General features: G+C 45.8%; 1 protein-coding gene across 1 annotated transcript in view; it reads right to left on the bottom strand.

Moving 5' to 3' along the window:
* The window catches only part of RAPGEF5 (Rap guanine nucleotide exchange factor 5), a 247,107-nt gene that overhangs the window by 200,256 nt on the left and 24,526 nt on the right, over positions 1-22,325 (bottom strand). Inside the window, exon 2 of the mRNA XM_056800508.1 lies at positions 2,102-2,152. Coding sequence (XP_056656486.1) covers positions 2,102-2,152 — 51 coding nt within the window. The remainder of the gene's footprint in view (positions 1-2,101; positions 2,153-22,325) is intronic.

Raw genomic sequence — 22,325 nt, 5'->3', positions numbered from 1 at the left:
CTTTGACAGTGACAAGGACATTGGTGGCAAGCACAGCTCTTCCTGGGTCTTTGGTAGTGATGACTAGTGCCTGCAGGAGCCATTCCCAGAGATTGCTTCCCAGATGGATGGCAGAAGGCACTGACCTGGCATCAATGCTGCTCTTAACATTCTTGGGTTCAGGGTCCTGAACTGTCCCCATCAGAGTGGAGAAAAGATGGTAGACAAGGTGGTGGTGGTACAGACAGTCTCTTCTCAGCCTGCCTTGCTAGCATGTCTGTCCTGTTGGTTGGAAGACATGGCTGGTCCTTTCTGTACAGAAGTTGTTCCCTTGGTGGACTGGAAGCAGGACCATGATCTGGTAGATGCTGCCTCTCCCAGGGCTCCTAGGCCTAGCTGTGGATTGGTAGCAGTGGATCAGTAGATACTGCTGCTGGTGGTGAAAAAGCTGAGTCCCCTCTCCACCACCTCAGGGAGAAGGGAGAAAGAAGAGTGAGGAGAGATGTGGCCTCAGAGGCAGAGACTCAAGTCCAAGTCCTGCCTTTGACATATTCTGGCTTTATAACCCTGGGCAAGTCACGTCACATCGGGGTACTCTGAACAACCATCCAAGGTGTGAGGCAGCAGAATAGATGCCAGTCTGTACTGGCAGAGGGAACTTCAGAAGTTCAGTCGCTATGGATAGGGATTGTCAAGTGATTTCACTGATATAAAGTATGTATGTGTGTGTGTGAGATGGGGGGGAGACATAGAGAAAGTGAGAGAGAGACAGAGAGAAACAGAGAGAGACAGAGAGAGAGGAGAGAGACAGAGAGACAGAGACAGAGAGAGTTTAAGCTTTTTAAGCTTAAAAAAGAATCCATTTAAGCTTTAGGGGCTTAAACCTGTACTAAGGGACACCCAATATGTATATCTATGTAAACATATACATGTCTATAAATATATATGTAGTGTGTACATCTATGCACACATACATACACATGTGTGAGCACTCATGCTCACGCACACACTTCATCACAGTATGGAAGTGAGCCTAAAGTCTTGGAGGCTCTGCCAGCAGGGCACAGGCTTTGGAAGGTCTGCCACTTGACTAGAACACCTTCAAGGATAGATCTAAGAATGGACTGACATCATCCAAGGCCCAGCTGAGAAAAGTCTGAAGAGGCTCATCACTATGGTAACCACAGGGGGCTGGATTTTTTGGCCACAGCAAGTCTCAAAGAACACCTCACGAAGAGGGAGATGAGCAGAAGGAGGAGAATGATTCAGTTATCCACAAGGAAAATGACTTTGAAAGACGACAGAACCCCCAGCAACGCTGGTCCCATCACGACTTCTTTAGTCTGCCTCTCGCCATTTGGCAAAGGTGATGGCCTGGAGGTACAGATGGAGACAGACATTTTCAGACACTGCCAATGTGTTCGTTTCTTTTGTTTGACTGTGCATAGGTTACAAGGAAGCCAGAGTTAGTGGGGAATGGTGGAGAGGCGAGCAGAGGAGGCTATAAGATGGGGGCAATAGGAGCACCAACTTCCCAGGGTTCTTGTGAGGATTGAATGAGATGATATTTACATAAGCTTGAAGAGGTGAAAAGCTAAGATTATTATTATTGTTATTAAAAACAAAATGCATAAAAGAAGTTCATGTTTTTATATTTACTTCTCTTTTGGGTTCTTCACATAATGAGATATTTATGTTTATTGATGGCTGCTGAGTTCATAATAAAAATCAAACTAGGGCTTGAAGACCAGCACAGATCAAAAGCAGAGCCTCGTGAGTCCTGAAGTATTAGGAAAGAAAACTGTGGCTGTAAATGGTTAGAATATGCCCAAAGTGTCCATCAGTTATGCATTTATTCTACTGCTATGTTTTTTAAATAAGAAAGCAATAGGGCAAGGGAGAGAGGAAGGAGGAAGGGAGGAGAGGAAGAGAGAAAGAGGGGAGGAGGGAGGAAGGGAAAAGGAGGGAGGAGGAAAGGAGAGAGACACAGGAGCGAATACAATGGTAACCCATGCAATTAGTGGATATTTCTTTAATGAATTCATAATTCCAACAACAATAATGTCTTTCCTTAGTGAATAAATGTTATGACAAAAAGAATGGAGACACAGTATAATCATACCTGGGAAGCAGTGTGTTCTAGGTATGGATTTGAAATTCTTCTTGTCAGAGCCTATATTTAAAAAAGAAAAAAGGAGGTTAGAAGAACCATCTTTGTACCTGAAGAAAAGGACAAATTGTAGGAGCATGAAAGAGAAAATAGAAGGCACATTAGCTTCACTTCCCAGAAAATGAGTTTCTACCACCCAGGTCCCCAAAAGGCCTGGCACTGATGGTGCCCTTTCTAATGCCCCAGTGAGCACTGGAGAAGTGTCTGCCATCACAGATAGTATCATAGTCAGGGACATCCTGCCATTTAACGTGATAGGCACAGTTGGGGGAAAAGGAGAAAAGCCAAGGGGGTGCATGTGTGTGTATTGTGTGGGGGGTGACTCCTTTGACTCACACCCTGTCTGTATACTCCCACTTAGGGGACACCAGTCTAAGCTTGTCTCACTTTGGGGCTAGACCATTCCCACAATCAGAGCCCTGCAGAGTCGTGAGAGCCATCACAGATCCTCAGAATAATAGCTCACATCAAGAGCACGCTTTACCTGTGAATCTCAGTGGAGCCCCACAAGAGTCCTGTGAATTGATGATATTATTATAGCATTTTTAGATGATGAAACAAGAGCTCCGAGAGGCTACATGGCTTGCCTGGGTCCCCTCACTCTGATGACTCAGAAGCAGGATTCAAACTGAGGTCTCCATGACTCCTTGACATGTGCTCTTCTCCCCATCATATCTGACAGAGAACATCTAGCACAAACCTTTACCTAAACAGACATGCCTTCTACGTCCTCCCTAGCAAGGGGTCATGCAGATTTTTTTGTCAAGGCCTTGAAGGAGGGAGAACCCACGACCTTTCCAGACAGCCCATCCCACCTGTGGACAGCACTCTGGTTACCATCAAGCTTACATCTACCTCTCTTACACCTTCGGCCCATCCTTGCCCTTGCCAGCCAAGAAGAACACTTCTAATTCTAGAAGCAGGAGGCCAATGCTCTCCCCACCTCCAGCTGGTTTATCCAGCCTAACATGGCCCATGAACGAGCCATCTTAAATAACTTTACTTTTGGATTGTGACTCCCCAGTGTGGGAAAAAACAACCTTTGAGTATCCCTACAACCTAGGATCCAGTTCTACTTCCTCAGCCCATACATCGAGGTGCTCCTAACCCCTAACTTCAGTCCTCCTCCTCTCCTTAGTCTCATGAGTCCTCTGTCCCAGCTGTTGCTTCCTCCACCTCCACATAGTACCATCTCAGCCCCAAGAGTCTCTCTTCTCTTCACTGAAATGGAACTCATACCCATCCTCCACTTGCCAGCATTAGACCAGCCACAGGGATCTCTTGAAGCATCTGGGTTACTCCTTTAACACACATTTATCCTTGTACTAATTAAATATCCCTGTATAGAGGCATGAATGACATGCTTACCACACTTGCAAAGGACACAAAGCCGAGCGGAAGAAGTGACGTATTGGATAACTGAGTCCAGATCCCCAAAGAATACCACAGATGGAGCCAACACTAGGGAGGGAAGTCACATTCAGCCAAGGAAAAATGTCAGTATTACCCTTGGATTCAAAAAGTCAGCTTCACAACCATGTCATGGGGAGGTACGGCGGGCCATCCAGTTGTCTGAAAAACAGTGACCTGATAACACAGTGTGAGATAACTGTGTCAGAACAACCAAGGGCTAATGGCATCTCAGCCTCAGGTCTAGACTGAGGGAGGTGACAATCCCTTGGCACTCTGCCCTGACCAGGCCACATCTAGAGTACTCTGTTCAATTCCAGACAACATCTTTTAGGAAGAATTTAATGGGATGGCGAATGTTGAGGGGAGAGCAGCCCTGGAGGGTGAAAGGTCTTGAGTCCATCATCATCAATACCCCCAACAAGCCTTAAGCACCTACTACGTGTCAGGCACTATGCTAAGCTCTAGGTTTTAAAAGAAGGGTAGTAATAGGATATAGAGACATATATTTATTTTAACAATCTATATATGTATGCATGTATAAAATAGATAAGGCATAGAGAGTATAAATGAGAGGTCATCTTAGAGACCATGACATACAAGGAAGGGTTCAAGGAACTTGGGATGTTCAGTCTGGAGAAGAAGAGACTTAGGGAATAAGTCCCAAGACGTGAGAGAAGGACTGGACTTAATTCTGCATGGGGCCAGTGGGACAAGGACAAAAGGTGGACATTACAAAGAGAAGAATCTAAATTCAATATAAGGAAAAACTCTCTAAAAATGAGAGCTATCCAAGGTGGAATGGGTTTCCTAAGGAGCTCATGGGTTTATCCTGCTTGAAAGATTACAAGCTGGGGGGGGGGGGGGAGGTAGAAATGATTGAATGTGATATAAAAGGAATTCTTGTTCACGTATGAATTGGATGAGGTGGCTTTTCAGTTTCATTCCAGTCTCAAGATTCTTGTGTTCTTCCTGCTCCAACTCTGCTGCCTTTTGACATCTAACTTTTGTCCTATCTTTGGGAATCTCAGAGGTATTTACACAGAAAAGCTGATGAGAGTCTTCATCAGCCAATGGCCAACAGTCCAATGATGATGCTCATTTCTTTCTTTTTTTAATGTTTAAATTTTTTTATTGTCATGCAAAGGTCACTTCCACATCAGTCATTGTTGTAAGAACACACTCATACAAAACCAAAACCCCTACATAAGACCAAAGATACACTGATGGGAAAGACAACTCCAACAGTTCTTTTTCTGGAGCCTTTCGTGATCGTCCCAGATCTGTGCACTGCTGTGAGTAGAAAAGTTGATGATGTCAATTTCTTAAAGAGAGAATAGTCTTTTCATTCCCCAAAACCCTGCTAGCTGTGCTTTGCTTAAGTTTTCATTTGCCTCCTGGTTCTGGGTTCTGTTTGGGAAAAGAAGGGAATGAGCATTTCTATAGCCTACTCTGAAAAGAAATTGAACAAGCCATCAAAGAACTGCCTAAAAAAATGAGTCGATGATCCTTGTTGATTGATCCTTCATTTCTAGAACATCCACCGAGAAGCCACATTTCAGAAAACATTAGTGAGCCCGGAGAGAGGAGGTGAACACGGTGTAGGAACCCTTTCCCAGAAGACAACAAGCAGCTTTTAATTCTCCTTTTCTGGGCCCCACCTGAGCCATCTTGGGTGAACCAACACTAGTGTTACACGGACACAATCAAATTTCACCACTGTTGCCTGATTGATGGGCAATCTCCAGAGTTTTGTAAGGTGAGTAAGTCAAGTGGTGAAATCTGTCTATACTGACTAGATAGCAGCCTTCGATACGCCCTGAGCCAAAAGGTATCAGTGGCAATAGAATAAGGCTGGCTTTGACATAATGAAATAAGGTGGGTCTGTTGTCTGTCTCAGGGCTCCTGCAGAAGCTGGTACCCAGGCTGGAGCCAATACTCTCGGTCACACAGGGAGAGGGAACGAGCATTAACCTCCAGCCACACCAGTAACATGAGGACTCACTTCCCTCATGGCCACCATTTACTATTTAAATATCAGAGCCAGCAGGAACAAGGTATCTTCTTTCAAATGTTCCTTTTCTCCTTTTGTCTTCTCATCTTTTTTAATCCAATTTCTCCTTTCAGCTGCCCATTGACTCGTCTCAACACTTCTCCACATCCACTATTAAATTTTGATATGATCCAGAATATTTTAAACCAGTTGTTTCTGTCTTCAAATCCTTGTTTTTCTCCTATCCACTTGCTCTAAAATCCTGGGTGATCTTTTTGTGTGGTTCAATTATGTTTGACTCTTCATGACCCGACTTGGGGTTTTCTTGGTAGAAACAATGGAATGATTTGTCAGCTCATTTAATAGATGAGGAAACTGAGGCAAACATAGGTAAGTGACTTGCCCAGAGTCACACAGGTAGTGTCTGAGGCTGAATTGGAACCCAGATTCTAGGCCAAGTACTTTATCCATTGTACCACCGAGAATATCCAGCCTGCTACTAATCAAGGTTTGGGCTTACTTCATCTAACCTGTTGACTCTATTAGAAGACTATTTAAATTAGGAATCTTAACCTGGGGACTATGGAGAGATTTCAGGGAGCCAATGGACTTGGATGTGGGGGGAAGCATTTTTATTTTCAGTAACATCTCATAGAAATGAAGCATTTCTTTCTATTGTTCAAAAACATGATTCCGAGAAGGAGTCCATTGCCTTCACCAGCCTGCCAAAGGGGACTATGGCACAAAAACAGTTAAGGAGCCCTGCTCTACATAGAATTCTTCAAAATTGTGATAATTATCTCATTATGGTCACAGGATTACAGTTTTAGGAACAGAGAAACTCTCTAAAGTACCCCCACGATAATGAACTAGATATGATTATATCTGATGACTAGCACAGATGATAAAGATGCTCAAAGACAACAAGCTGGGCCACATGAAGGAGCTCAGATTTGAGTTCAGATCTATGCTCTCCTTCCTTTCAATTACAATGCATTTAGAAAATCGTTCTGAGGGATTCCATAAGCATTATAAACGCCCATGAAGTTGTCTGCCTTTCGCTGATTACAAAAGGACAGTCCATGTCAAATAGGAATCTATAATTTTGCATCTCTTTCGGAATTGCAAGTGGAAAGAAAATACAGACATAGCCTTTCACTGTTGGAAAACACCAACACCACCCATGGTTTTCTTGAAATCATGGTACCATTTAAAACTATGAATGGGCTTAGAAAAAAGTTACATGGGATAATGAACAGCAAAATGAGTAGAATCAAGAGATCATTATATAGTTTTAAAAAAAGAACTCTACAGTGCTTGGGAAAGTGCTGTTTTGAGAATCAGAGGACCTGGGTTGGAATTCTGGTTCTGCTGTTGATAAATTATGTGGACTTAGATAAGACACTTTATTTTTCTGAAGCTCAGTTTCCTCATCTGTAAAATGAGAGAGTTGGACTACATATTCTCTCAAATATCTTTCAGCTCCAAAATCCTGATAAGACAGAAACTAAACTTTTAACACAAATCTTTTGACTCAAAAAACAAAACAAAGCAAAACACATCACCTTAATTGCCTGTGCAATAGTCTGTCAAATATTACATGTAGAAGAACAATTATAGAAGGATGATTTGTGCCTGGGCCATTTCTCTCTGAATTCCATCAAAAAGAAGGTGAGAAGAATGAGAGTAATTTTTTTAAAGTGTTGAATTGTGTATAACTACAGATTGAATATTTGAAGAATAACTTGTGAATGTTCACCTCTAGCAAATGAACTGAAAATGGAAATACAAAAGATACAATCAATATATTTTGCCAGATGATACCTTCTATTGTGTGGGAAATGGAGGAAGGGGCTGAATTTTAAAAACATAATTATTTTTTTAAACCATGAATGGTTACCAGCCTTCTCTTAGAGGGTCTATGGATTAAAAACTCTTGTACATGGCAAAGACTCCTATTTCAATAGAGCTCTAAGGTTTACAGAGATCTGTTTCACAATAACCCTGAAGGATTTTGAAGAAATACATTTCCCCCCATTTTACAGATGAAGAAAGAGAGGTTGGAAGTGAAAGTGACTTATCACACCTATTAAATGTCAAAGCCTGAATTGAAACTTAGTTCTCTTGTCTTTGAAGTCCAGTGTCATATTCACTGGAAAATTCACTCCATAAATAGGAGGTAAGGGGAATGGAATAAGGGAGGACTCGAGTCCACTTGGGGGACTGAACGAATAATAATAGGGCACAGTTGGGGTGATAAGGAAGGGATTTTTGGGAAAGCGGATAAAATAAGAATTAAAAGGTAAGAAAGAGAGCACAAGGGAGGGGCCTTTGGAAAGGTTGACCAATTTCAAAATAGGAGGGCAAGGGGAAAGGATAAGGGAGGACTTATGGGAAAGATTATGAATTAGAGAGGGACTGGACATTATGAGGAAGTATATAGAGGAAAGAAAGGGAGAGGAGGACAAACAGTGGGGAGGAATGGAGTAGATGGAAATGTACAGTTACTAACTTTGACATTGAATATACATTGTATGAATTCACTTAGGGGAAGGAAATGAAGAGCAGAAAGAATCAAAAACCAGGACCTGACAATGTGTTGTTTATAAGAAACACATTGAAAATGAGAGACACATATAGAATGAAGGTAAAGGGCTGGAGCAGAACATACTATACCTCAGCAGAACCAGAAAAGCAGGAGTAGCAGTCATGCTCTCTGAAAGAGCTGGGACTAAACTGTATATAATTGGAAGGGATGAATAGGGTCACTATATTATGTTAGAGGGTACTATGGATAATGAAGCATTAACAGTATTGGAATTGTATGCACCAAGTTTTATAGCACCCAGACTTGTAAAGAAAAAACTAAATTAATTACAGATAGAACTAGATAACAAAATAATAATATAGAGGGACATTAATCTTCCTCTCTAGAACTAGAAAAAACCTAACATAAAACAATAAATAAGAAAGAAGTTAAGGAAATTAACAGAATCATAGATAAGTTAAATATAATGGTTCTCTGAAGAGCCCCATACATCTGTATGAGGCCAGCAATAGATTTAAGCCCAAGCACACACATGATTCAAACATAGTATTTGGTTTAGAGAGTATAAATATTCTTCAAGGCTTACTTTCACACTCATCATAGTATGGAGGTAATCCTGCATTCCTAGGGATTCTGGCATGGGAACAAAGTTCCACTGGGTATGAACAAACTGAAAAGACTTGGTTTTGGAAAGAGTATGATACTGGCATTAAATTGTGTCTGCTGCCTAAGAACCAATATAACTAAGTATGGCCCTGGTAATGTATGTGAACTGAGAACCAGATAAGTTAAATTGATTAAATTAAATGCTAATAGGAACATGGAGAAATAGGCCTATATAATATATTGCTAGAGCAGCTGTGAATTTTTTTTTATAAAATAAGATGGAAATATACATTAAAAGCTATAGTTGTTCATGCTCATTGATCCAGGGATCCCATTACTTGGATTACACCCCAAGAGCATTATTGAGAGGGTAAAAAGCTATGCATGTATGAAAAATTCATGGAAGTTTTGTTTGTAATGACAAAATAATTGGACATGGCAAATGCAATGATTGGGAGAAAGGGCTGAATAGAATGATATTGGAATATAATAGATCGTATTATGTTATTAGAAATGACAAATATTGGAAATATGAAGAAAATAAAGGAAATATATGAAGAGAAAACCTAACGCCTAGAAGGGAACTAGCCACTTATTATAACTACAGCACAGCATGCAAACAGGAACACAAATAGTAAGCAACACAGAAGTGGCAATAAAACCTTTTCCTTTCTTTTGTTTGAAAATGAAAACCAGCAAAAAGTGGTAATAAAGTAACTGGGGGGGGGAGGAAAATTCACCCTGACTGTCTGAAGGGAATTTAGAAGTCATTTAATCCAGTCCCACCAACTGAGGAAACCAAGGCCATTTAAAAAGTTATATGATTCCTCCAAAGATTGATAAAGAGAAGGTACAAGAGGTAGAATTTGAACCCAGAATTTGAACCAAAGACAGTACTCCTAATATATCCATTTATACAAATATTTAAAAATGAGTCATGAGGTTCAGCCTGTTCATGGCAAATTGCTCACTAGGGAATGGCTAAGCAGTGATTTATTTAGGTGTGTGCCCTCTACAACTCAAACAAATGTTATATCAACTGCATCAAATGAAGTTAAATAAGCCAAGATTACTAGGAGAAGACAAGAGGAGGAGAATGGCTTAATTTGCTTACAAGTGGCTTGAATTTCTAACAGTGTCACCATCCCAAGCATATACTCAACCCTGCAGGAACTTTATAAAGTTCATTGGTAGCTCTGGCCACCTGGGCTCTTCTGGGATCTGGCATCTTGGGTACTGGGCCAGTTGCCATCACCTTCTCCCCAGAAGGATCAGTTGTCAGTCAATCAGAAAACAGTTATTAAGCATTGTTTATATTCCAGTACTATGCTAAGTGCTGGGGATACCAAAAGAGACAAAGGACAGTCCTTGCCTTCAAGGAGCTTACAATCTAATGGAGAAAATAACAAAATCAACAAATATGTACAAATAAGCTACATATAGGATAAACAGGAAATAGCAGAGGGAAGGCATCAGAATTAAGAGGTTTGGAAAGATGATTGCACATAGCCAGAGAGGAAGGTCACAGGGGAAAGTTGGAAAGACCAACTTTGAGACAATCTAATCAAATGCCTTTGTTTTACAAATGATGAAAAAGTCCCAAAAAGGTAAACAATTTGCCCAGGGTCACACAGGTAGTAAGTGGCAAAGCCAAGATTTGAACCTAAGTCCTTGAATCCAAATCCAGTGAGTGGTCTTTCCTCCAGACCATAGGAATCCTCTCAATCTTCCCTCCCTCTACCCACGATCTATAACTTCAATGTTGTCCACCCAGCTCTTACCCTATGGGACCTTACCAACACTCCAGGACCCATATTCACTCCAATGAACATTTCAACAGTAAAACTGAGTCATGGAAGTCAGTTTCACAGGTATTGGACTCATACCCACATCCCTGGGTTTCCCCGGAGCCAGCCTCATAGGAAGACTTGGCAAAAGTCTTTGCTGTTTTCTCCTTCAATTGACAAAAATGAAGAAGAAGATTTCTTGAGAACACCACATCAAGGCAAAGCCATTGGTCTCTCTTTCCCAGAGGAGTCAGAGATGGGACCAAACCAGAAGAGAGATCTCTTTGGAGATTTTTGGGGATCATTGATTGGAGATGGCAGGGACCCCAGAGGCCACCAAGTCCATTCCTTGTCTTTTTGGCTGAGAAAACACTGATCCTGGAACTGAAGTAATTTGTTCAAAGTTACTCAAAGGATCAAAATTTCAGAGAATCCTAAATCTAGAGCTAGGAGGACCCTCCAAGATCAATTAGTTCAATTTCTTCATTTTGAAAATGAGGAAACTGAGGCCCAACAAAGTGAGGTGACAATGTCACTTTAGAGGATGGGAGTATCAACAATTTATGCTCTTTTTTCCATCCTCATTCTCATTGACCTCTTTGCAGTGTTGGACATCAATGATCACTCTCTCCTCCTTGATACTATCTTCTCCCTGGATTTTTAGGGCACTTCTCTCTTTACTGGCTCTCTTTCTACCTTCCCAACCCATCCTCCAGATCACACCTTCTAGCCATTGATTTCCCACAGTGTTCTCCTCTTTTCCTTCTATAGTACTTCACTTGGTGTTCTCATCAGCTCCCATGGATTTAATTACAATCTCTATGCTAATGATTCTCAAATCTACCTTTCCTGCCCTAGTCTCTAAACTGCCTCCAATCTTGTGTTTCCAACTGCCTTTCAAACATCTTGAATTGAATGTCCAGTAGACGTCTGAAACTCAATATGTGCAAAATGGAGTTTATTTTTCCTCTAAGTCCTCTCTGCATCCTACATTCCTTATTACTGTAGAGGACACACCCACCTGCCAGTCCTTCAGGCTCCCAACCTAGCAGTCATCCTGATATACACACTCTCCCCATATCCAAGTAATTGGAGACCTGTTGCTGTAACCTTCGCAACATCTTCTGAAAACACCACCTTTTCTCCTCTGATTGCTCCCACCTTGGTGGAGGCCTTCATAATCCCATGTCTGAACAACTGTAAAAACTTCTGGTGGGTCTGTCTGCCTCAGGTCTCTCCCCACTCCAATCTATCCCACATTCAACCATTAAAGTAATTTTCTTGAAATATAAGTCCAGTTGTATCACTCCCCTATCAAGAAACTCGTGTCTCCCTATTGTCTCCAGGATGAAATACAAAATGCTGCTTGTCCTTCAAAGCCCTTCATGAGGTGCCCTGTCCCACCTTCCCAGACTTCTCACACCTAACTCCCTACTCTACCATGCACTCTTCAGTCCTGTGATTCTGGCCTTTTGGTTGTTCTACCAACAAGAAACTCCATCTCTTAGCTCCCAGCATTCTCTCTGTTTCACCCATGCCTTGAACACTCTCCCTCCTGGGCTCCTATCACTGACCTCCCCCTGCTCTTGAGCCAATCTCAACTAAAATCCCCCCTTCTACAGCAAGCCTTTCCAAGCCTTCTTAATTCTAAGGTTCTCTCTCTGTCTCTCTCCCTCTCTCTCTCTGTTTCCCCCCTCTCTCTGTCTTTCTGTCTCTCTCCCTTTCTGTCTGTCTGTCTGTCTGTCTCTCTCTCTCTGTCTCTCTCTCTGTCTCTCTGTCTCTCTCTCTCTCTGTCTCTGTCTCTGTCTCCCTCTCTCTCTCTCTCTCTTTCTCTCCCCCCCCCCCCCTCTTATTTCTTCTCCATCCTGTATATTGCTGCTCTATGCTCACTGTATCTCCCATTAGATTGTGAGCTTCTTAAGGGCACAGATTGCCTTTTGCCTCTTAGCACAGAGCCTGGCCCACAGTAGGTACTTAATCAATATTTGATGAAGCTGGAGATGGAGAAACTGAGTGCAGGGGTCTCCTGGGTCTTGGAAGGGATTCCGAGGTTAGTGAGTCAGGCTGGTCCCAATCCCCAGGTCTTCTGGGAAGGCGGCTCTCCCCCAGGAGTCACCTGTGGCCCAGGCTCAGTATTCTTTGGTTTCTCCCTGTCCTCTCCCTCCAGGGTCCTTCCCCTTGGCCTCTCCTGCAGCCGGAAGCCCGTGTGTCACCCCGGGACTCCCCCAGCTGCCTCCCAGCTCCCTTCCTTTCAATGCGCTTCTCAGGGAGGTGCCCAGGACGGGCTTCTGGGTGGGCAGGATGGCTTTGGCGGGTCCCTCCAAGGCTGAGAGTCTGAGAACGGAGAAGGGAGGGAGGGAGGAGGAGTGGGAGGAAGGCTGCCGGTCCCTTCTCCCCTCTTGCTGGGGCAGCCATGCCAAGCGACCCTCCTGCCCCATCACTTCCGCCTCTCTGCGGGTAGCAATGCCCCGGGGGACGTCTCCACTCTGCCGTGGTCCAACCCGCACGGGGGGCCCTCCAAAGGGGGAAGCCTTCGATGGTCCCCCGGCAGGGGCGTTTCTCCTCAGCTACCCCCTGAGACAATGGACATACTGAAGAGGGCGCCGAGTGCTGTGGGGGGAGTCAGGAGAGCCCCGGGACTGAGAGCGGCTCCCCAGGAGGAGGGGCCGTGCTGGAGCGAGCTCAGCCCTCGGACAGGTCCCCAACTCCCAGGCTCCCTTCTCTCTCTACGCTGCCCTGGGAGTCACACGGACCCGGGTTCAAATCCCTACCCCACGCGATCCCCAAGTCCCTCAACCCTCCAGGCCTCCGTTTCTCTCCCTGCAAAGGAACAAAAGGTTGGCCCCGACGCCCTGGAAATGGAAGACTTCCGGGGTGGTGAGGCGGAGGCTGAGGAGGGCGCAGCCACCTGTCAAGTCTCCTCCCCGGGAACGCGGAGACATGCTCAGGGCGCTTGTCAATCAGACTCGGGTTCTTTCTTCTCCTTCCCTTTGTTTAGTCTCTCCCCCAGCCGGGCACCCCACAGGCTGGCAGCTGGGCGCCCCTCACTGGCTGGAACAAAGGGGCGCCTGTTCTCCGGAAGCGGCACCCCCTCCCCCGCACCTGCTCGGAGGCCCTGTTTTCTGGCCTTTGTTTCCCGACGCAGGCGGGCTGGAACACCTGCCCTGCGGGCGGCCTCCGGGCTGGGGCTGGAAGGCTGACCTTGAGCCAGTCAGGAAATCCTCGGCTTCCATCCCGCTTCCCAGCCAGAAAAGGCTCTTCTTGTAGCAACTTGCCTGGATCCTGGGAGGGAGGCAGGAGGCGAGCAAGGAGGCCGCTTGGAAGGCGGCTCCGCTCCTCTGCTGCCTCTGCCCCTGCCCGGCTCCCAGGGAGACCAGCCTGAGCCGAGGGCGGCCGAGCCTGGGAACAGCCTGGGGAGAAAAGCCCGGACCCCTGGGGCCCCGTGGTCACCTCTACCATGTCTATGTCCAGCAGAGGCCAAAGCCTTGGCTTCTCCCCAGGCCCCATCACCCACCCCCACTGCTGCCCTGTCTATCATCAATCAGCCCAGTGTGAGACCCCCTGGACCCCCAGTGTGAGACCCCCGACCCTGAGTGTGAGACCCCCAAGCTCCCAACGTGAGACCCCCCAGATCCTCAGTATGAGACTCCCAGATCCCCAGTGTGAGACCCCCCACCCTGAGTGTGAGACCCCCAAGCTCCCAACATGAGACCCCCCAACCCCCAGTGTGAGACCCCCCAGATCCCCATTATGAGACTCCCAGATCCCCAGTGTGAGACCCCCCAGATCCCCAGTGTGAGACCCCCAACCCTGAGTGTGAGACCCCCCACCCTGAGTGTGAGACCCCCCACCCTGAGTGTGAGACCCCCCAGATCCCCAGTGTGAGACCCCCAACCCTGAGTGTGAGACCCCCCACCCTGAGTGTGAGACCCCCAAGCTCCCAACATGAGACCCCCCAACCCCCAGTGTGAGACCCCCCAGATCCCCATTATGAGACTCCCAGATCCCCAGTATGAGACTCCCAGATCCCCAGTGTGAGACCCCCCAGATCCCCAGTGGGAGACCCCCGACCCTGAGTGTGAGACCCCCAACCCTGAGTGTGAGACCCCCCACCCTGAGTGTGAGACCCCCCAACCCCCAGTGTGAGACCCAGGACTCCCTGAACCTAACTCGAATAGAAACATTTAATGACATAAATAACGACACAATAAAGCAGAGAAAGCCCTGCCTTTGGGTCCGAGGGCCCAGGCCGTGCCAGTGACCCTCATGGGGGGAAAAGCGGGCCCAGGACGCTCCTCAAGCCTGACACCTCTAAGCAGACTGAATCCTCCGTCCCAGACAGACTTGCACACTCCCAGGAATGGGGGGCTCACTACAGCACGGCCCAAGGGCTGGGGACCCCCAGCTCCTGCCCTCGTCATAGGCTGCCCATTGGGCTGTAAAGCAGCCCTCCCAGCCGGGCCCGAGGGAGGGAGCCGGGGGCTCTGCCTGTGTTTTACCCCATCGGGGTGCACAACGACTGGTCTGGCGGGGAGGCAGCTCCGTGAGGGCCGGAGTCCAGCCCAGGCTGGCACAGGAGGCGTCCAGGACGTCCGTCCGGCAGACCCGAGCATCTTCGGGGATGGATGTCCGGCTTCTGCCTTCATTACTTCCCAGCCTCCAGGAGGGGCTCGGGGCGTCCCTGCGGCCTCGATGGGGGAGACTTGGCCCTCCCGGCGGCCCCCAAAGTCTCTTTGCTCTCCTCCCCGGGCCGTCTTGTCCCTTCACTTCCTGACGGGGCATCTAGGCTGAGGGTCTGCCCAGCCAAGGCTGATGCGTCCTGGCTCACCCTGGTTCTGGAGGGTCCCTCCTTGCTCCCGAGGAATCGGGCCTCAAAGCCGGGTCCGCTCTGGGCCTCCCAGAACCCTCAGCCTCAGGCTGGCTCTCCTGACCTCCTGCCCTCGCCCAGTCGGCCTCCTGATGAATCTCCCTCTCCAAAGCAATGCACAGAGAGGCAAAGACAGGCCCGGGCGGGGAGAGGGCCGAGAGCTCTCCTCTACCCTGCTGTGGCCAACGGAGGAGGCCAGCCAAGAGCAGAGACCCCCGAGAGCGGCCAAAGAGACGTGGCCTCGGCCTCTTCGGCCTCTTCGGCCTCCCACCGTGGAGACGCTCCTCGGGCGCTTCCGGCCTGCAGCCTGCCAGCACAGCGGAGGTGAGCGCTCGGCCAGCCCTGTGTGCCCGGGGCTGGTGCCAGGCGTCGTGGCTCCTCCCGCAAGCTCCATCCCAGACTGCGCGAGCCGCAGCCAATCAGCCAAACCTGTTCCTCAGGAACTTCTGCTCCCCGAGAGCTCCCGACACTCGCCTGGAGGGCTGCGCCGACCTTCCCTCCGGCTCTCGCCTCCCGGGATGGCCCCTGCACGCACCCACACCCCAGCCTTGGGCTTGGGCCTCGGCAGGGCACACGCACGGCCCCGGACCCTTCGCCACCCCCCAAATTCCCAGCTCTGAAGGGCTTCCTGCCTCTCTCGCCACACCTGCGTGCCCAGGCCTGCCAGGAACTCCTGACCCGAGGGAGTCTGAAGCTGTCCTCAGCCAGGGTCAGACGGCTGCTCAGCGCCCGGGGGGCAAACAGGCCAGAGAAGGCCCCCAGGGTCAAGAGTGAGGGAGCCGCCAGGCGCCGCTTCCCTCGGCTGGACCCCTGGCTGGCAAAGCCTCGCAATTGTCCCCATCTTCACCTGCTTTCTAGCTCCATTTTTCCACTTTTAGAATTAATGTGGATGCTGGAGGAGGAGGGGGGTGACCAAGTCTGGACTCTGCTCTGAGCCTCAGAGTTCCTTTTTGTTTTACCGTTGGCTTTGCAGCTTGATTTGTTTTAAGGCTCCTAGAATGAATGGAGAAATGTTACCACTCAGCCTCAGTTTCCTCATTTGTAAAATAAGGGAACCACAAAGGCCCCTGCTCACTTTCCCACGATGACCCTATGCTCCCAGGAGCCAGTTTGCCCCTTGAAGCCAAACAATCCAAAAAAGAAAACCCTGAAAAGTGAAATCTGCCACAAACTGCAAGCAATTTCCCTGGAGATACAAGTGCAGACTTCACTGGACACTTGCAGGAAGGACAATCATTATTCCTCCAAATGAAAAAGGAAGGAAGGAAGGAAGAGAGGGAGGGAGGGAGGGAGGGAGGGAGGGAGGGAGGAAGGAAGGAAGGAAGGAAGGAAGGAAGGAAGGAAGGAAGGAAGGAAGGAAGGAAGGAAGGAAGGAAGGAAGGAAGGAAGGAAGGAAGGAAGGAAGGAAGGAAGGAAGGAAGGAAGGAAGGGAGGAAGGGAGGAAGGGAGGGAGGGAGGGAGGAAGGGAGGAAGGGAGGAAGGGAGGAAGGAAGGAAGGGAGGGAGGGAAGGAAAAAAGAAATCCCTCCCATTCATCAGCAGTTTAGCTCCAAAAATGCCCCACAGAATGTCTGTAGTGGAAGGACTCTAAGCCTGAGCATCATGGGTAAATCATCGATGCTATTAAAAGCTTCACCCTAATGATTTAGCCACAACAACACTGGTCCAATAATATACAAGTAGGAGAGAAAAACAACTTCTGTCCTCCAGAGAGTCCTTCACTCCATGTCCATAAACCAAAATGGGGAATGGCTGTGACCACCATTGTCTTATCCATAGAAATCTAAGAATAATTCCATCTGGGCATTTCCCAAGTTACCTCTGGGGCAGAATGACCACCACTAGCCAGCCCACTGCTCCACAGAGACTCAACAATTCTGGAGCCCTTTCAAAATACATGCAGCAGTTCAGCCAAATTGTCCAAAAGGCTGGGAATTCAAAACCAGGCATCCAAACAGGGTGCATACAGACAGCAAAATTTAGTCCTTTCCACAAGCATTTATCAAACACCTACTGTGTGGCAGGCACAATGCTGGGTGCTGGGGGCACAAACCCCAAAATGAGGCAGGTGCTTCTATCAATGTGTATACTGATAAATCAATACAAAATTAATATATTAGGCCATTTGAGTTCCAAAAGTTGAAACTTGGGGGGGGCAGTTGGGTAGCTCAGTGGACTGAGAGTCAGGCCTAGAGGTGGGAGGTCCTGGGTTCAAATTTGACCTGACACTTCCCAGCTATGTGACCCTGGGCAAGTCACTTAACCCCCATTGCCTAGTCCTTAACACTCTTCTTCCTAGGAACCAATACACAGTATTGATTCCAAGACAGAAAGTAAGGGTTTAAAAAAAATAGAGTTGAAACTTGTAAACACACTGAAACCTCTGCTCTCTGTAGCCACAGTTAGAAGGAACCTCAGGAGATGGCCCATTCCATTTGTACACATACTTTTTTGCATAAATTAACACTGAAAATGATGTAGTAGAGTGATTATAAGCCTCATCTTGGGAGTCAGGAAGACTGGAGCTCAAATCTTCCACCTCTAGCATTTATTGTCAAGTCACAAATCTCTGGGTCTTAAGCCCCCTTATCAGAAAATAGTCTTATTACTGGTAGTGGTCATCTTAAAGAGAGGCAGCAAAATATTATGGAGAGTTTTACACTGGTGGAATCACAAATATATACATTTTAACAACAAAAAGAAACCAGGAAATGTCACTTTCTAATCCTTTTTTTTTTTTGCCCAGATGCACTTTTTCCAGAGATAAAGGAGAAAGAATGAACTAAAGACCTCGTTGGCATACACCTCAATGGGTCTGAAAGTGTGGTCTGGTGATCCTTGGGGCTCTCCAAGACCCTTTCAGGGGTTGTGAGGTCAAAAATATTTTCCTAACGACATTCAGATATTTTAATTTCTAACGTATCAGATGCTGATAGATGTGACCGACACAAACAAAGGCTCTCTGGGAGTTCTCGAGGATTTTCATGAGTTGAATGGAGCTCTGAGACCAAAAGTGTTTAAGAATCTCTGGCATAGGCAAATACACTAAGCAAAATATGGTGAGCTGATCTTATGGCAAGATGTGGCTGGCCAATGGGCAGGCTGTGTGTTTCCCTGGTGTCCACCCAACATCAAGAGCTTGAGAGGAAATACCCAGCCCATTTAGGACTGCTTGAGGGAATTGAAAGGAAGACACAGAAGAGACTCCAAAGATGAGATCTCAGGGGGGTTGGACCACTGGAGGGATCCCCCAGCTTCATTACAGAGAAAGTCAACAGTAGCAATTAGACCTGGAGAAGGAAGTGAATGGATGGACCTGAAGCAAGGTGAGAGGCAGCCATATTCAGACACTTGGTAGGACCAGTTCATCCTGGAACATGCTCATCCCTAATCCCCCTTCAAGCCCAGAATCTTTATCAATTAGCCAACAAGAGTCTCTCCTCAGGTCCCAACACTCCAGGCAAGGGTGGATCCTTCCATCAAACTTTGGAATAAAAACATGAATGACTGAAGGCAATGCACTGGGAGGACCACTCATTGCAGCACCTTTTCTACTTAAAGGCTTTTACTTCAAGCAAATCAACAGACCGTTCTTCCAGGCAAGACTAGGGAAAGCCCCACAGGTTTCCCAGGCTCACCTATAGATTCTTTAAAAATTCTTTAAAATTCTAAATTTTTCTTAAAGAATCCTAGAGATTCAACCAAAAAGCTAATTGAAATAATCAACAACTTTAGCAAAGTTGCAGGATACAAAATAAACCCACATAAATCATCAGCTTTTCTATATATCTCCAACACAGCTCAGCAGCAAGAACTAGAAAGAGAAATCCCATTCAAAATCACCTTAGACAAAATAAAATACCTAGGAATCTACCTCCCAAGACAAACACAGGAACTATATGAACACAACTACAAAACACTCGCCACACAACTAAAACTAGACTTGAGCAATTGGAAAAACATTAACTGCTCATGGGTAGGATGAGCCAATATAATAAAAATGACCATCCTGCCCAAACTTATTTATCTATTTAGTGCCATACCCATTGAACTACCAAAATACTTCTTCACTGATTTAGAAAAAAACATAACAAAGTTCATTCGGAATAACAAAAGATCAAGGATATCCAGGGAAATAATGAAAAAAAAAACACTAATGAGGGGGGCCTTGCAGTCCCAGACCTCAAACTATATTACAAAGCAGCAGTCATCAAAACAATTTGGTACTGGCTAAGAGACAGAAAGGAGTATCAGTGGAATAGACTGGGGGAAAGCGACCTCAGCCAGATAGTATACGATAAACCCAAAGATCCCAGGTCTTGGGATAAAAATTCACTATTTGATAAGAACTGTTGGGAAAATTGGAAGACAGTGTGGGAGAGATTAGGAATTGATCAACACCTCACACCCTACACCAAGATAAATTCAAAATGGGTGAAAGACTTAAACATAAAGAAGGAAACCATAAGTAAATTGGGTAAACACAGAATAGTATACATGTCAGACCTTTGGGAGGGGAAAGACTAAAACCAAGCAAGATATAGAGAGAATCACAAAATGTAAAATAAATAATTTCGACTACATCAAATTAAAAGGCTTTTGTACAAACAAAACCAATGTAACTAAAATCAGAAGGAAAACAACAAATTGGGAAAAAATCTTCATAAAAACCTCTGACAAAGGTTTAATTACCCAAATTTATAAAGAGCTAAATCAATTGTACAAAAAATCAAGCCATTCCCCAATTGATAAATGGGCAAGGGACATGGATAGGCAGTTCTCAGATAAAGAAATCAAAACTATTAACAAGCACATGAAGAAGTGTTCTACATCTCTTATAATCAGAGAGATGCAAATCAAAACAACTCTGAGGTATCACCTCACACCTAGCAGATTGGCTAACATGACAGTTATGGAAAGTAATGAATGCTGGAGGGGATGTGGCCAAGTAGGGACATTAATTCATTGCTGGTGGAGTTGTGAACTGATCCAGCCATTCTGGAGGGCAATTTGGAACTATGCACAAAGGGCGATAAAAGAATGTCTACCCTTTGATCCAGCCATAGCACTGCTGGGTTTGTACCCCAAAGAGATAATGGGGAAAAAGACTTGTACATGAATATTCATAGCTGTGCTCTTTGTGGTGGCCAAAAATTGGAAAACGAGGGGATGCCCTTCAATTGGGGAATGGCTGAACAAACTGTGGTATATGTTGGTGATGGAATACTATTGTGCAAAAAGGAATAATAAAGTGGAGGAATTCCATGGAGACTGGAACAACCTCCAGGAAGTGATGCAGAGCGAGAGGAGCAGAACCAGGAGAACATTGTACACAGAGACAAACACACTGTGGTATAATCGAACATAATGGACTTCTCCATTAGTGGCGGTGTAATGTCCCTGCACAATCTGCAGGGATCAAGGAGAAAAAAACACTATCCAAAAGCAGAGGACAAACTGAGGGAGTAGAAACACCGAGGAAAAGCAACTGCCTGACTACAATGGCTGAGGGGACATGACAGAGGAAAGACTCTGAGCGAACACTCTGATGCAAATACTAACAACATGGCAATGGGTTCAAGTCAAGAACACATATGATACCAGTGGAATCACGCGTCGGCCACGGGGGGGGGGGGGAGGGAGGAAAAGAAAATGATCTTTGTCTTTAATGAAAAATGCATGGAAATGATCAAATAAAATACTATAAAATTAAAAAAAAACAAAAAAAAATAAAATTCTAAATTTTTAATTAAATTAATTTGTAAATTAAATAAATAAAATAAATTTTAAAAAATTAAAATTCTAAAAATCCTTTTAAAAAAAGAAAAACCAGAGGGTAGACATTTCTTTGGAAGAATCTGTGAGAAAGCCAATTGGACAAATCCAAACCTGCCTTAGCAGGTACTTTCCTCCAGTGCTGAGGATTTTACACCAAGAGGAATACTCAAGGCCAAGGGCTACGGGAGGAAGCTGGTCAAACCATACAATAAAATGCAACTTGACTCCAAATTGATTTTGACTGGCTACAACTGAATCTAGAAATTTACTAAACCCAAATATAAAGCCTTAGATTTGGCTGCCAGTCAGTCAACAAGCATCTATTATTCATTTCCTATGTACCAGGCTCTGTGCTAAGGACTGTGTATACAAAGAAAGGCAATCGCATGGTTTCTCTCTTCGAGGAGGGAGATGTCTAATGGAGGAGACAGCCTATGGTTAACTATGGACACCCAAGATATAGACAGAGTCAATGGAGGTAATATCAGAGGAGAAGGAGCTAGCATGGGGAGCAGAAAGGGGAAATCAACTGCACAAGCATATGGGGAAGGTGTGGATGAGAGAAAATGGGGAAAAGTCTGCAGCAGAGCTGGAGAAGCAAGATCTGCAGAACTGTCAAGCAGGGGAAGCATTCTAAATGGAATGATGACCAGGAAGTAGGTTGAATGACACCGGCAAGGTCCAGCCTCACTCTTGACCCCAGGAGTTTCCGACAGGTGGCAAACGATCAGTCCTTTCAGTCCTTACTCCTTTTTGTCTCCAGAGCCAAAGACCAAGTCTCTCAGCTTGGCTGTTCCTCCTTGACTTTAGAATGGGGCTAAAAGGCAAAGAGCATGCCAATGGCGCAAAGAGCATGCCAATGGCGCCCTAGGGATGCCCAGGGACTCCTCTTCTCAAAAATGAAGCTAAACAAACACAGCACTGAATATTGTCCATTTATTAGTGGTGTTTTAAATATAAACAGTGTAAGAATTAGGATTGCTGCAGTCTTCACAGAACAGAAACGTCTTCTCTTCTCAAAGCATTCTGTCCTTTTGTCATCAATTAAGGCATCAAGTCTTCCCACTTACAAAGTAAGTGATCAGAATGGTGAGCAACCTCAAGTCTTAGCCATATGAACATCAATTGAAGGAAGTGGGAATGTTTAGGTCAGAGAAGAAAAGACATCATCAAGATTCCATGTTGGGG

The sequence above is a fragment of the Monodelphis domestica genome, chromosome 5 (assembly GCF_027887165.1).
Source record: "Monodelphis domestica isolate mMonDom1 chromosome 5, mMonDom1.pri, whole genome shotgun sequence".
NCBI classification, from domain to species: Eukaryota; Metazoa; Chordata; class Mammalia; order Didelphimorphia; family Didelphidae; genus Monodelphis; species Monodelphis domestica.
This window is presented reverse-complemented; position numbering and strand designations above follow the sequence as displayed.